Below are 16544 nucleotides of genomic sequence, written 5' to 3'. Positions count from 1 at the left end.
TGAAGTAATGACATTACTCTGTGGTTCTACACTGGAAAACGTTTTGATGTTGCTACTCCTATTGGACAGACAAAGTGCTCACAGGAGAGGATGAGAAATGACATTCTACTAATGCGTTGGTGGCTGTCCCAGGACACATGTTAATCCACATTAAAAACATTTTTTGAACTTGTTCTCTTATTATTATCACGAAGAGAAAAAGTGCTATCCTCTGGAACAGAGATTGAATAAAAATTGATTGGACTTGTACTATTGGTGAACAGTAACGCAATGGAAGTAAAGGGAATCATCTACACTTTTAAGCAAGACTCAATTTGATGAAATGAAGGTGCTGATAGTATATACAGATAGAGGATAATATTAATATCAGAAAGCTAAGAATCAACTCAAGTAGAAATCCATTTTGTCACATTCCTTGTCCTGTGTATATCTGTAACTAATTTTCAAGTCAAAATTATATGGTGGGCAATTTTGCTTGTCAGCATAATAGCTATTGATGTTAAAAGAGAAGCTATTAGAATATCTAGATTGGTTACCAGTAAAATGACTTTTGTACTTCAAGGAGAATCTTTCATTGGCATATTTCTGACACTAGATACTCAAAATTTTGAAAATTTCCCATTTCTTCAGTCATGTATCTCTGATTTATGTTTTGTTTTGATTTCAGGAATTTGTTTTTCCGCGTTTCATATCTCACTTTGATGGATGTGAGACTTGTCTTTGTGGCAGAAGGTACTGCACCAAAACTGAAGGCTGACACAATGAATAAGCGGAATGAGATGAGACGTGGTGGGTCCAGGAAGCCAGGAAGTTGTACTGTTCGGACTGGAAGATCCCATTTTAAATCTGTTCTTAGAGAGGTATAGCTTGGCACCTTGACCTGGGATCCCTGAACATTATCCCTCTTGGTATCAAAGTTATGGTCACTTCTTGAATTCGTCATTGAAATTCATTTTTGATCCCACTCATTTAAATGTTAACCAGGGCTTTACACTGAATAATAATGGAAGTATTAATGAACCCTGCTGTTTATAGTTTGTGAAATAATAAATTGTATTTTGAATTTTTAAATATTGGTTGAAATGTTTTTTTAACATTGAAACATGATCATGGACAAATAGTTCTTTTTGAACTAGTATTGTTTGATATTGCAAACTCTTAACTATCATTGGAGATTAGGAATTTTTTAACCCATCTTATTATTGTATTAATGCAATGTAATAATTATATTAAGACTAAAACCTTAGTTTAAATCCCAAACAAAGAATGCTAGTAATCCATCATTAAAATGGATTTGATATTCCTTGTAATGGATTCCTTTTTACCTTGTATCATATTAACAAGTGGAATTATTTTTTTAACACTTTTTCTCTTTTTGGTAGAGAAAGTTGCTGTTATGACTGGTTGTCTCTTGTGTTTAATAAATGAAGTGGTTTTTGCTTCAGTGAAGTGCTCCATTAGTATATCCAAGGTTAAGTTGGTCTGGCTTAAAGCCAGTTGTCAGAGCGATATTGCATACAAATGTTTAGTTCCACATGTGGGGACCCATTTGGTGTTTTGTTTAAATAATGTTTTCGCATTGAAATTCAACATCTGATGTAGACTGGCCATAATTTCCCACTGAGTTTTGTGCAAATGTAACACATTTTACTCCAAATTGTTTCTTTGTATTCAAATATCTACTAAAATGATCCTGTAAAAGTTGAGTGAACTGGGATTTATTTTTCTTTTGCAGTGTTGTGAATTGCTGGATTACTTGGGTAATCCATGGGTTTGTGCAGCTGGTGAGGCTGAAGCCATGTGTGCCTATCTGAATGAAAATGGATATGTTGATGGTTGCATCACCAATGATGGCGATGCTTTTCTATATGGTGCCCAGACTGTGTACAGAAATTTGACGATAAACACGAAGGTACTTCAGTTTACATATTATGATATATTAGCCATATCATCAGATTCTGCTCTTAAAAACTATTGCACAATTTCTGTCTGTGTGCATTTTCTGTGGTGTATTTTCTCTTTTTGTCTTGAGTCATTTAGCTCAAAGGAAGTGAAAACAAATTTAAGGCTATTGGAGAATAGCTAGAGTTAAAGTTTAAAATAATTCCAGTTCATTGATGTGAAATTATTAGGGCATTGAGGACAATCAACAAAAAAATGGCTAATAAGGTGCACTTACTTGTCAAAGAATGCAACAGTTATTCGACTGGTGTAATTGAAATCATTATAGAGTTTTCAATACTTCTCTTTCTATTTTCTTCATTAAAAATACATAATGATAGCATTTGTTTCTAGAGGATTAGAAGCAAGGTTGCAATGCTGAGACATTATAGTGTATTGGTCAAGCCACATTTTAGGGTATTGTGAACAGTTTTAGGCCCCAAATCTAACAAAGTATGTACTGGCATTGGAGATGGTCCAGAGGAGGTTAACGAGAATGATCTTTGGAATGCAAGTGTTAACACATGAAGAGTGTTTGATGTGACTGGGCATACTCACTGGAGATTTGGGAGATTTCATTGAGACCTATCAAATATTGGAAGGACATGGTGAGGATTTTTCAAATAGAGATGGAGTATAGGACCAGAGGGGACAGTGCCAGAAGAGAAGGGTGTCTATTTGGAACAGAGATGAGGAGGAATTTCTTTAGCCAGAGGCTGACTGATGTGTGAAATTCATTGCTACAGGCAGCTATGGAGGCCAAGTCATTAGGTATATTTAAAGTGGAGGTTGATGTGTTCTTGATTAGTAAGGACATCAAAGATTACAGGGAAAAAGGCAGGGCAATAGGGTTGAGAAGGGAAATAAATCAACCATGATCAAATGGAGGAGCAGATTCTTTGGGCCAAATAGCTTATAATTCTACATCTTATGATCTTATTATATTTTAATTTCTGAGGCTTGAGCTGGAATTTAGTTGCAAATGGCTTATAATGCTGCAATAGTAAGTACTGTACTTAATACTGGTCAGGAGAGCTTGTGCAAGTTACCCACTAGGGGTAATGCCAAATTTACTGCTCAGGGCACTGCGCCCCAGAATGTCTTAAACTACATAAAATGTATTCTACTGTCAGCAGATAGCAAATTATACTAGTAGAGGATATGACAGGATCTTTTCCCTCATACCAAGATGCATATTAGACTTGGGAAATTGAGTTCTTACTGTATTCTGCAGAGTGCATTATATGTTTATCTACAACAGTGACCCAATTATGTGTGGAAAAATTGTTAAATCATTTGGATACTGTATGTGGGGTAGTCACTATTTCATTATTATCAGCTGCCAAGTACAAGCATTTTGGCCCGAGTCACTAGGGCAGACTATAAATTTTTGTTTTATTCTTCATTTTAATAGGATCCCCATGTGGACTGCTACAAAATGTCAGCAATAAGATCCCAGTTAGGCCTTGACCGGGATGCATTAATTGGTTTGGCAATTCTGCTTGGATGTGACTACCTGCCAAAAGTATGGTTTGATTTTAAAGTCTTAATTACACAAATAAATTGTAATATCCATTAGCTGATAACTAAATTACAGACCATCCACAGCTTATAAATTCTTGACTCATGTTTAGCCTGAACGTGAGAGTTTGGGAGATGGATGGGATGAATTTGGCTGCTGCCACACAGGTGAAGACATCCTCGGCCATGTGAGAAGTGTGATGGAATATACTCCACATTGCTGGATAACTAATTGCAGCATAGGGTACGACAGCATAGGAACTGGCCCACGTTCTCCTTGCTAGGCTGTTATTCTGCCTAACCTCATCTGAATCAAGGCCCTCCATACTCCTCGCATCTATACACTCATTCAAGCGTCTCTTAAATATTGCAATTTAACCCACATCCCATCATTTCCACTGGTAGCTTGTTCCACGCTTACCCCATCCTTCATGTTCCTCTTAAATATTTCACTTTTCATCCTTAATTTATGACCTCTAATTCTAGACTCATCCACATATTATTTTGCATTTACCCTATCTATACCCCTCACTTTTGTATACCTCTATCAAATATTGGTTCATTCTCCTATGCTTCAGGGGAAAATCTCCTAACCTTTCCTTATAACTCAGGTCTGCAAGTCCCAGCAACATCCTTGTAAATTTTCTCTACATTTTCAATTTTATTGGTACCTTTACTGTAGATGACCAGAACTGTACACGCACTTCCAAAGCTGACCTCAGCAAAGTCTAGTACAACTTCAACATGACAACCGTACTGCTGTATTCAGTACTCTGATTAATGAAAGCCAATGTGCAGTTACGGCCCTTTCTATCAGTGACAGCATTTCAGAGTCACTGGTAGAATGGATCTATATTCCCAGATCTTTATAGTTTTTAGACATTATATTTGTCTGCATGAATTTCCTTCAGCCATTTTTCCAGCTGGCTTCTATCCTGTGGCAAGCTTTGATATCTTTCCTCATTGTAGAAAATGGCCACAATTTTGTGCCATCTGCGAATGTGCTGATCCAATTTACCAGATTGCTGGTATAGATGACAAACGACAGCAGAACAACAATGAACCCAACACTGAAGCCTGCAGCACATCACTAGTCACAGGCCTCCAGTCACAAAAGCCACTATCTACTACCATGCTCTGGCTTCTACCATGAATCCAATTTACTATCTTATTCTGAATGCCAAGTGACTGAACCTTCTTGATCAGCCTGCCATACGGAACCTTATCAACGGCCTTGCTAAAGTTCATGTAGACAATGTCCACAGCGTCCTTCATTATCTTTCCTGGTAATCTCCTCTCAAAAGTCTACAGGGTTGGTTAGACATGACCTTCCATGCACAAGTTCATGTTGATAATTCATAATCAGGCTCTGTTATTGCAAATATTTTAATGTATCCTGTCCCTTTAGAATACCTTCCAATAATTCACACACTACTGGCATCAAGCTCATTGCTCTATAATTTCAGGCTTATGCTTGGAGCCACTCTTGAATAATGGAATAACATTAGCTGTTCTCCAGCCCTTCAGCACCTCACCAGTGGTTAAAAATGCTTTAAATACCTCTGCCGGGGTTCCTACAATTTCTGCACGAGCCCCTCACAAGGTCCAAGTGTGGTAAACCATGTATATAGGTTGTAACTGGGTTATCTGTCTGGACATATCCCTCTGCTGACTGCTCCTGTGGCTCCTCCCACAGACCCCTGAATAGAGGTGATTGTGCCACTGCTCCTCCCACTGACCAAGACAGACATACAGCATGTACTTGGATCCATTTTACTGTTAATAAAAGCCTTTCAGTATTTACTCTCCTTCCAGTCTTTTAGAGTAATTGATAGTGCATCACCAAGGGAACACATTGTCAGGCTGTGGAGACTTATCCACCTTAATTTAACTCATGACAGCAAACCCCTCCTCTTCTGTGAACCATCTGCAATTGATGACCTCACCACTGTTTTGCCTCAGCTCTGTAGACTTTGTCCTTCTTCTGAGTAAATACAGATGCAAAAATATCCATTGGAGATCTCCCCCAGCTCTTTCGAGTCCATGCACAGATGAAGGCGCTGATCTTCCAAGTGGACCAATTTTGTTCCTTACTATCCTTCAGCTCTCAAATGGTTCCATGTATAATCAGAGAAAATAAACTGTATACAATCTGAAATTCTTGCTCTTCACAGACGTCCATGAAAACAGAAGAACAAAAGAATGAATGACAGAAAAACATTAGAACAGCAAAGCCCCTTCTCTCTCCCTCCCTCCCTGATGCAAGCAGTAGCAAAACATCAACCTCCCTTCTTCCTCTTCTCCCTGCCCCCCCCCACCATTTCATTAGAAGATGCCAGCACCCACAAAGGAACAGCAAAGTACCCGATGAGAGGCCATGATAGTCAAGAAATACTATTGTTTAGAAACATAGAGAACCTACAGCACAATACAGGCCCTTTGGCCCACAAAGCTGTGCCGAATATGTCCTTACCTTAAAACTGCCTAGGCTTACCCATAGCCCTCTGTTTTTCTAAGCTCCGTGTATCATCCAGGAGTCTCTTAAAAGACCCTTTCATTTCTGCCTCTACCACCACCACTGGCAGTCCATTCCACCCACTCACACTCTCTGCATTTTTTAAAAAAAAAACAACTTACCCCTGACATCTCTGTACCTACATTCAAGCACCTTAAAACTGTGCCCTCTTGTGCTAGTCATTTCAGCCCTGGGGAAAAAGCCTCTGATTAGCCACATGATCAATGCCTCTCATTATCTTGTACACCTCTATCAGGTCACCCCTCATCCTCTGTTGCTCTAAGGAGAAAAGGCCGAGCTCACTCAACCTATTCTCATAAACCATGCTTCCCAATCCAGGCAACATCCTTGTAAATCTCCTCTGCATTATTTCTATGGTTTCTGCATCCTTCCTGAAGTGAGGCAACCAGAACTGAGCACAGTTCTCCAAGTGGGGTCTGACCAGGGTCCTATATAGCTGCAACATTACCTCTCGGCTCTTAAACTCAATCCCACGATTGATGAAGGCCAATGCACTGTTTGCCTTCTTAACCACAGAGTCAACCCGTGTAGCAGCTTTGAGTGTCCTATGGACTTGGACCCCAAGATCCCTCTGATCCTCCACACTGCCAAGAGTTTTACCATTAAGACTATATTCTGCCATCATACTTGACCTACCAAAATGAACCATTTCACACTTATCTGGGTTGAACTCCATCTGCCATCTTCTCAGCCCAGTTTTGCATCCTATCAATGTCCCACTGTAACCTCTGACAGACCTCCATACTATCCACAAAGCTGTCGACCTTTGTGTCATCAGCAAATTTACTACCCCATCCCTGCACATCCTCATCCAGTTAATTTATAAAAATCAGAGTTTACCTGACAATTCGACAAGGGATAGAGAGATGTCACCCATTTCACAGCAAAGGGGACACCAACAAACAGTCGCTGTGACAATGTTAGTCTGCTGTGTCGCATTTTATTCCACAATTCTCCCAACTCGAGAATCGGTAGCAAACTCTGAGAGAGGGAAAGGTTGACTATAGAGACCGCTGCCGTGAAATCCTGATGTTCCTTCTCCAAGAATGGGAACTCATCACTGTAGGGGAAAACTGCAGTTTGAGTGCTGTTGCAGGTCAGGGAGCTCAATAGAACTCCAGTGCCTTGAAAAGGGATGGGAAAAAGAGACATTTAAGAGAGGAATTTAAACTGTTTCTGTTGGTGAGCTTGGAGAAGCAGCCACTTGGTGCCATCTTAGCTCCGTCAACCACATATATACCTGTAGAAGCCCAGTATCACATTCTCCCTAGTTAAGAGCTCTATATATTCATTAAGGAAACTTCCCTGAAAACATTTGACAAACTCTGTCCCATCTAGTGCTTTTACAGTGCGAGAATCCCAGTAAATATTTGGAAAGTTAAAATCACTGTCTACTACAACCTTATATTTTGTGCAACTCTCCAAATCTGATCCGTTTAAATCCTGTGGACTGTTGTGTAGTTTATAATATAATCTCATTAATGTGGTCATCTGTTCCTTATTTTTCATTTCCACCCATATAGTTTCAGTCGATGAGCCCTCCAGTCTCACCTGTCTGAGCACTGATGTGGTGTTTTCCCTGAATGGTAATACTACCTCTTCACTTTTAATAGCTTCCCTCTCTAAGATGTATAAAACAACAGAATACCGGAGCATTGAGCTACAAATCCTCCTGCAATCTAGTCTCACTAATGGTTACAATAACATGTGCTGATCTATCCTTGTATTGAAATAGATCCAACTCAGAACATTAGTCCGACCATTCTGAACCTTTCGGTTCCTGTCTCTGTATGTAGGATTAACGTCTTCTTTCCCCACAACCATTCTGCAAGCTGTGCTGGCTCTCCGGTTCCCATTCTCCTGCAGGTTCTAGTTTAAACACTCCACTGCAGTACTAGCAAAACTTCCCACAAGGATATTGGTCCCCTCTAATTCAGATGCAAACTGTCTTGTTTCCACCTTCCTTGGAAGAGAATGCAATGATTCAAAAATCTTAGCCAAGTATTAAACTGTCTTACCTTCCTATTTCTAGCCTTACTAGCACATGGCATCAGTAGTAATCCTGAAATCACGTCCCCAGAGGTCCTGAGTTTTAATTTAACACCTAATTTTCTAAACTGTAGGACCTTGTCTCCCTTCCTGCTAAAGTTCATCCAGCTCCCTGATGCAGTCTGTTATTAACTTCAACTTGATGCATCAATTACTTGATGCAATGATGTTATCATTGGAGGTCTTCCCACATCCCACAAGTGTCATTCTCACTGTTCTAAATGTGCAAAAAGAGAGAAAGAAAGCAATTAATTTACCTTGGCCTTCACCTCTTCTTCCTGAAGCCTCGAGATCAAACCTCAAGCTCCCACTCCAATAATGGCCATCCCGGATTTTAAAAAAAATATTGTCCCTTGCCAATTGCCAAATAAACCACGCCCAAGCTTGCTGCAAAGTTCCAATCATCCCTGATCGCTTTTTGAAATGTCACCCTCCCTCATCAAAAGCAATACCTTGTGCAATCTCAACCCCTTAAACACCCAGAATCTCAATACCATGCAGTGCAAAATAGCTCATAGGCACCTCCTAATCCATACTTCTGCAATATGTATTGTAGTTATTTAAGTACAATCTCTTCCAAACCCACAACATCTACTACCAGATAGAAAAAAGGCAGGAAGTTAATGGAAACATGGCTGGATGCTGGTTTCCTTCCCAAGTCTAATACCAATTATGATTCGGAGATGTATTACCATCCTTCATCACTGGGTCCTGATAGACAGCACCTTACTGCATTGTGGGGAATACCTTCAAAAGTGACTCGTGCCACCTTCTCAAAGATAATTAAGTTGAGCAATAAATGCTTATCTTGTCATTAAAAACAGGAATTTGAAAAAAGCTAAAGACAAGAAATGGCCTGTTTATTTTTGCCTATTTACTTACGTATGGTTTTTTTGTTCAGTTGAAAGAAATCTAAAAGATATATTTTTCCTTAAGAGAATGGAACCCTTTACTTGATTTTACTAATTGAATTTTGAATTGCTCAGTTGCACAAATAGGATTGGTTTACATGTCTAAAAGGATATATTGTAGTTTCTTGGTACTAGCTCAATAATGTAACCGCTGAGGCATGATAACATTGTCGTTTTTAACTTTTTGATGATTCAGATTTTGAATGAAGTGCAGAAGAAGAGCCTGCTTCCGCAACTTAATGTGTTCAAAGTCATTTGAGATTTGTTTACCACTAATTTGTGAACCCTTTTGAATAAACAAGTATTTTTAAAGTTTTTATTTTAAAAAAAGCAAAGATAAAATTGGCCTGGCAATGATTCTGGTGCAAAACCTGTGAGTTCACTGGTTCGTTCTTTTAATCCCACTGTTGTTAGTTCCATCTTATCTCTATATACTATAAAATTTTCTGTTAAAAATCTGTGTCTTTTGTTTTTGCTTTTCTGTCTCTAGGGAGTTCCAGGGGTTGGGAAGGAACTGGCTTTGAGGTTGGTTGCGACAATGAATGGACAGAGTCTGCTACAAAGGTAAATTTAACCCTTGGATAATTGACAGCTTCTAAGGAAGCTTTATCTCCTGGAGTTGACCTTTCTTCTAGATTACATTCTAACATAGTGAAATAACAGCGACATGACTGTAAAAGACTACCCAAATACTAAGAACTGCTTTGATAATACAAAGCTATAAAATGGCTAAATTATAGCTTTAAGGAAAATGAATGTTTTAACTTTATTCATACCAACACATCACATTCTCATTCTCCCTTGCACATTCTTACTCTTCCTTTTAACTTCCTCAAATCTGCTTGCAATGTCACAGTTTCTTAAGATTTACAAGCTGAAGTGTTTACTTTCCACTTCAGAATCAGAATCAGGTTTATTATCACCAGCCTTTGACATGAAATTTGTTAAATTAGTAGCAGCAGTTCAATGCAATACATAATCGAGGAGGGATGTAAAAAGAAGAATAATAATAATAAAATTGATAATAAATAAACAAGTAAATCAATTAGATATATTGAATAGATTAAAAAACATGCAAAAGCAGAAATACTGTATATTTCTATTTTTTTAAAAAAGTGAGGTATTGTCCAAAGATTCAATGTCCATTTAGGAATCGGATGGCAGAGGGGAAAAAGCTGTTCCTGAATTGCTGAGTGTGTGCCTTCAGGCTTCTGTACATCCTACCTGATGGTAACAGTGAGAAAAGAGCATGTCCTGGGTGCTGGAGGCCCTTAATAATGGACACTGCTTTCTGAGACACTGCTCCCTAAAGATGTCCTGGGTACTTTGTAGGCTAGTACCCAAGATAGAGTTGACTAGATTTACAACCTTCTGCAGCTTCTATCAGTCCTGTGCAATAGCCCCTCCATACCAGACACTGATGCAGCCTGTCAGAATGCTCTCCACCGTAACAACTATAGAAGTTTGAGTGCATTTGTTGACATGTCTAATCTCTTCAAACTCCTAATAAAGTATAGCTGCTATCTTGCCTTCTTTATAACTACATCGATATGTTAGGACAAGGTTAGAACCTCAGAGATCTTCGCACCCAGGAACTTGAAACTGCTCACTCTCTCCACTTCTGATCCCTCTATGAGGATTGGTATGTGTTCCATTGTCTTACCCTTCCTGAAGTCCACAATCAGCTCTTTCATCTTACTGACATTGTGTACCAGGTTGTTGCTGCGGCACCTCTCCACTAATTGGCATATCTCACTCCTGTATGCCCCTTTCATCCTTTCAATTCATTTTGAAGTGGCATGGATGATTTTAGTTTTCAGAGATTTGTACGATCAATATTGCAACCAAAATATGGGCAATGTGGATATAATTAAAGGTGAAATATTTTGTATGCATTGATTTTAATTTATATTTTTTCAACATAAAATTAAAGTGTGAAAGGATGACTGTACTTAACTTTTCAGGTTTAAGCTATGGAAAAGAGAGTTTGATGAAACTGGTACTCATGATTCCATCGTTAAAAATAAAGCACACTGCTCATTGTGCCAACACCCAGGTAAGCAGATCTTGAAATTTCTCTTCTTTCATGGGACATATTGCTAGTAATGCAGCAGTTAATAGCCTCCTGATTGAGGAAGGGTGTTAATAAGGCACTTTTTGAACTGCTACAGTCTGTATGGTGAGGGCACTTTGCTAGCATGGTTGTATTATGCAATTTATGATTTTTGCTGGCAGTGATAAAGGAGAAATAATACTGTAAGTATACATTCAGGACTTTGCTGAATTTAAGAGGGAATTTCCACGTCATCGTGGTTCATATGCCTGCTCTGCATTGCCTTTTATAGGAATGTTCAACTGGTAAGGCTTGAGGAATCCAGAAGTGGAAAAATCAAACTGCTGGAGGAACCCAGTGGGTCAGGTAGCATCTGTGGAGGCAAAGGATAGTTGGCATTTGTCAAGATTCTGCATAACATCTGGGTGATGGCTGGATACAGATGAGGAAAAATATGGGTACCTGGAGCCTGATGAAGGGAAGGAAAAGTAGAGAGAGAGACTAAAAGATGATAAGTCAAATCAAATAAGTGAGGAATGATGGACAGATAGATGAATGAGGGGCATTGTGGGGGACAAATCTGAGTAATGAGGTGGGGTTGGTTGGGAATGAAAAAGGTGAACAGAGAGAGAGCCTAGGCAGACTAGTTAGAGTGGGCAAGAGTTGGGGGGGGGTGAGGTTGACATAAAATTTGGTTGTAGGCCTCCTAAGTGCAACTTGAAGTGCCGTTCACTAGTTTCCCTTTGGCTTTACCAAAGCAGTGGACAAGGCCAAGAGAATACAGGTTGGTGTGTAAGGGGGAATTGAAGACTTTGACCTCCACAGATGCTACTTGAACTACGGGATGCCTCCCCAGCAGGTTTTCTTTACTGAAGATTTTAGTATCTGTAGTCTCTTATGCCTACAGGTTCCTAAATTTTTGACAATATGTACTTCCTGGGAAAAATATTGCAATCACAGTGAAAGGTTGAAGAGTCAATGCTTTAATATGGTGGGTGGAGTTCAGATCAAAGAGGATACCATGTCCTGGATGCTGCACTACTTGGAGTTGTTGCTGCTGTTGCCATTAAAGGAAGTGGGAAAACATTTGAGCACCCTCCTGACCATTATAGATGGTGTCAAGTGTGAGTGATGGGGGGTTCACTTGGTGGACAATAACCTTTCTCTGTTCTGCACTTGTAGCTACTATTTTCCCATAATTGGTTCATTTAATTATACACTCAGCACCTTCATTAAAGAAAAGTTGACCGTGATGATGCCATTCTATGTCATGGGGAAGTGGTTAAACCTTCTCATTTTGAAGGTGTCACTGCCTATCATTCATGTGGAGCAAGGGTTTTACTTGCTGCTTATCATTACAAGGCTGAACATTGCCCAAGTCCTGCTGGATCATTGTCTGCGGGTTTTGAATAGAATTCAACATTGTGATGATCTATCATCTGAGTTTTTGACGAGTAGAGATTATTGGGCATTACAATGGTGTCATTGGACTTCTGAGCAATTATTTAGGTAAATCATTCTAGATGTGCTCATTACCGATTATATTTGGATATCTACACTGTCAGTATCATGTTGCTTTGTATAGGAATTGCTGGCTCTTTCTAGGTATATAATAATAAATAAACTTGATTAATCTATTACATTTTTCAGATATTTTTAGTATTGTACTTTAAGGTAACAGAAGCTTGAATAGCTATCAAACCCAAAGGGAAACAGACATTGAACTGCAGAAACACTGAGGTCACCATAAAGGCTGCTTGAAGTAATGTGTATTAAAGAGAGCCTTAAAGGAGAATTGAGAAGCAAAAATGGGCAGGAATTAGTGATCCCAATTGTTAAAGTAAAAGCATCTTAAATAAATGCATAAATACACAGCACAATCCATACCTTGCAGATTTTTCAATCAACTGCAGTGCAGGTGGATGAATTACACTCTTTACTACTGTGTTTCATTTAGGATTGGCTGGGAAGTGTGCAACCAAAGGTTACCAGTTGTCTGTGAGTGACCAGTCTTGTTTACTGCAGAGCAATGTCTACAAATGTCCTTGTGATTGTCATCAGGCAGAGGAGATGAGGAAAAACAGCTCTCTGGAGAACATCATCAAAAAGTAAGTCCCTTTCCCACTATGAAGATGTACGGTCTTAGATGGGAATTTTGCATATGGGATTATTCAAATATGAATGCAAATTGCTTTCAAATATAAAACTTCCTGGTTAACATTGTGTTCTGTTGAATTGTGTAGATCAGTAGAATATCCACCCTGCAGACCAAACTGTTGGGGTATTTGGCCATCTACTGATCCATGAGTCTCCTGTTCTCATAGTGTGAATCAATTAAATTCAAAATATTTTTCAAAAATCTTTGAAACACATGTCCTTTCTGGTAGGACATTTCATTTCCTAATTAATTCTGGCACTTTCAGGTAAATGTCATGGCCCATCTGCTTCTGAATAAACAACTTCTGCAGGTGTAAAATTAAGAAATATCAATTATGTAATTACGGTATCAGGTTGAAATACCAGTCTGGTATCTTTCGGACCTCTCTGACACCGGACAGCAGAAAATGTCAGACCACAAAAGTGGACCTTTGAACCCTCGGATGAACACATGCCTAACCGCTACGTCTCCCAGTTCACACTGCATATTTGTAACTATTTGCAAAATTTTTCTGCAGCTGTTATTTGTTTATCTGTTAACATGTACACATTCAAATAGTTCATTACCTCGAAACATCCCTTATAGTACCATCCTTCCACTAGAAACTTTGTTCCAGTATACAATGTCCATTTTTTGACTTGTCAGCAGAAATATATCCTAGAAAGCAATTAGCGACTGTGAGCATTCTAATTGCATAATAGAACCTGTTACTCCAACTGCACATCCCAAACCTGCAGCCTGATTACTTTGGCTGTGAATTGGCCAAAAATCCAATAATTAGGATCAGACCTTGTACCTAGTTAGAAGCAATTTACATTACCACAGGCATTAGTTAATTCATGTCATCTGCAATCAAAGGAAATCTATTCAGAACCAGTAGATGGACTAGAATATTCTGCAACACACAAAAAAAAACTGCTGGAGGAACTCAGCAGGCCAGGCAGCATCTATGGAAAAGAGTGAACAGTTAATGATTCGGGCTAAGATCCTTCATCAGGACTGGAAAGTCAGAGTAAGATGAGGGAAGGGAGGAAGAAATAACCAGGTGGTAGGTGATGGGTGAAACCAGGAGAGGGGAAGGGGGTGTAGTAGAGTTGGTGAAAGACATAAAGTGCTGGAGAAAGGGGAATCCAATAGGAGAGTACAGTAGGCCGTGGAAGTAAGGAAAGGGGGAGGAGCACCAGAGGGAGGTGATGGGCAGGGAAGGAGATAACATGAGAGAGGGAAACAGGAATGGGGATTGATGAAGTTGTGGGGGGGGGGGGGGCAATTACCAAAAGTTGAAGAAATCAATGTTTATGCCACCAAGTTGGAGGCTACCCAGATGGAATATACAGTGTTGCTCCTCCAGATGTTTTGAAGGCATAATACAGGTTGTTGCCACACTTAATAGTGGTCTCATCTTGCATGCCCAGATGGACACTTCATGACCATAGTAAGATGTGATTGCCATCTCTTAGGTGAATAATAGGACTGTTCAAGCAGGTCTTGAAGAAGCCACAGTGTGAATTGAGGTAGGGAATTGTTCTGGCCATCAACTTTTCCTTCAATGAACTGAAAGGAGGAAAACAATGATGCGGTGTACTGCAACTTTTAAAATGCCTACTGCTAGGCAATGTATCAACTGCAGGAAACGGAGGAAATAGGGTCATTTCAGAGGTAGCTGGCAAGTAGTGAGTATCATGCTTGGACATGTGATAACATGTATGAGTGATTTAGATGAAGGAACAGTAAAATTTTAAATTTGCCTAGGACATTATACTGCATGGAGTCATGATTGTGAGGGGAAATGCAAAATTCTTCAAGGGACTGCAGATAGATTGAATGTGTCAGCAAAACAGTTAAGTCAATATTTGTCAGTAAATATATTTAAGACAAGGTTGGATAGACGTTCACATAGAAGGGGAATTGAGGGTTATGGGAAAAAGGCAGGTAGGTGGAGATGAGTCCATGGCCAGATCAGCCATGAGCTTATTAAATTGGGGAGCAGGCTCGACAGGCCAGATGGCCTACTCCTGCTCCTATTCTTATGTAACCCAATATAGATGATGTTTAATGTGGATAAATATAAAACTAGAGCAACACACAAAATGCTGGAGGAACTCAAGCAGAATTTATGAAAGTTGAAACAGTTGCTGTCTCAGACTGAGACCCTTCTTCAGTACTTGAAAGGAAGGGAGAAGACGCCAAAATAAAAAGATGGGGGAGGGGAAGGAGAACTAGCAGGAAAGTGGTAGGTGAATCCAGGTGGATGGGGAAGATAAAGGGCTGGAGAAGAAAGATAGTGGAGGAGAGTGGACCCTGGAAGAATAGGAAGCAGGAGCACCAGAGGAAGGTGATAAGCAGGTGAGGAGAAGGGGGCAAAGGTGGGAAATAGGTGGAGGACAAAAGGAAAAAAAAAATACCAGAAGGAGACATTTATGTTCTTGCCATCAGATTGGAGGCTACCTGGCAGGAATATGTGGTTTTGTTCTTCCACTGTGAGAGTGGGCCTCATTATGACAGAAGAAGGGGCTGTGGACTGGTGTGTCAGAACAGAATGGGGATAGAAACTAAAATGGTTGTCCTCCAGGAAATTTTGTTTTTGGCGGATGGAGCAGAGATGCTCGACAAAGAGGTCCTCCAGTTTACAAGGGGAATCACCAATGTGGAGGAGGCTGATTCAGGAGCACCAGATACAATAGATTTGTAGGTGAAGTGCTGCTTCACTTGGGTGGACTGTTCAGGGCCCTGAATGGAGGTAAAGGGGGAGATAAATGAGCAGAAGTAGCATTTATCTGATTTGCCGGATGTGTGCTGGGTGGGAGATTAATGGGGAAGCCTGAATGGACAAGAGAATCACGGAGTGATCCCCGTGGAAAGTGGAAAATTAGAAAATGTAATGGTGTGTTTTATTGTAGGATCCCATTGAAGATGGCTATCTCAGTAAGATAAATAGCAAGATACCATTTCATTTAAGCAAGTGTCGATGTACAAAGAGACTTTTGCATCCTTCATTTACGATAAACCTACAAATCATACTCGCTCCTTATTATGGTAAGGAGCAATAGTATTTGACTTCAATTTACAGGTCCTTGATGACATCCAACTTTGAGGCTGTTGTGCAGTTTTGGTATCCTTACCCAAGGAAAAAATTTATTTGCCATAGAGAATGCAATATAATTCACCAGGAAAGTCCGGTAGATTCCTTAATAGAGATTAGGTCAGCTAGTTTGTATTTATTAGAATCTGGAAGAATGAGTGCGTATGCTATTGAAACTTGCTAAATTCTGATTCAAGATGGCTGTAGGGTTGGGAGGAGGGCTTATCTGGAATAACAAGTCACCATCTCTGCTAGAAAAAAGAAATTGCTTCAATCACATTCTGGTGATTCTG

General features: G+C 39.6%; 1 protein-coding gene across 1 annotated transcript in view; it reads left to right on the top strand.

Moving 5' to 3' along the window:
- Positions 1-16544, top strand: part of LOC132400288 (flap endonuclease GEN homolog 1) — a 37762-nt gene that overhangs the window by 555 nt on the left and 20663 nt on the right. The window contains exons 3-8 of the mRNA XM_059981255.1: positions 668-860; positions 1736-1912; positions 3356-3466; positions 9449-9522; positions 10923-11014; positions 12969-13119. Coding sequence (XP_059837238.1) covers positions 668-860; positions 1736-1912; positions 3356-3466; positions 9449-9522; positions 10923-11014; positions 12969-13119 — 798 coding nt within the window. The remainder of the gene's footprint in view (positions 1-667; positions 861-1735; positions 1913-3355; positions 3467-9448; positions 9523-10922; positions 11015-12968; positions 13120-16544) is intronic.

The sequence above is a fragment of the Hypanus sabinus genome, chromosome 10 (assembly GCF_030144855.1).
Source record: "Hypanus sabinus isolate sHypSab1 chromosome 10, sHypSab1.hap1, whole genome shotgun sequence".
Classification (NCBI taxonomy): Eukaryota; Metazoa; Chordata; class Chondrichthyes; order Myliobatiformes; family Dasyatidae; genus Hypanus; species Hypanus sabinus.
The sequence above is the reverse complement of the archived record's forward strand: the minus strand, read 5'-3'. Positions and strand labels throughout refer to the sequence as shown.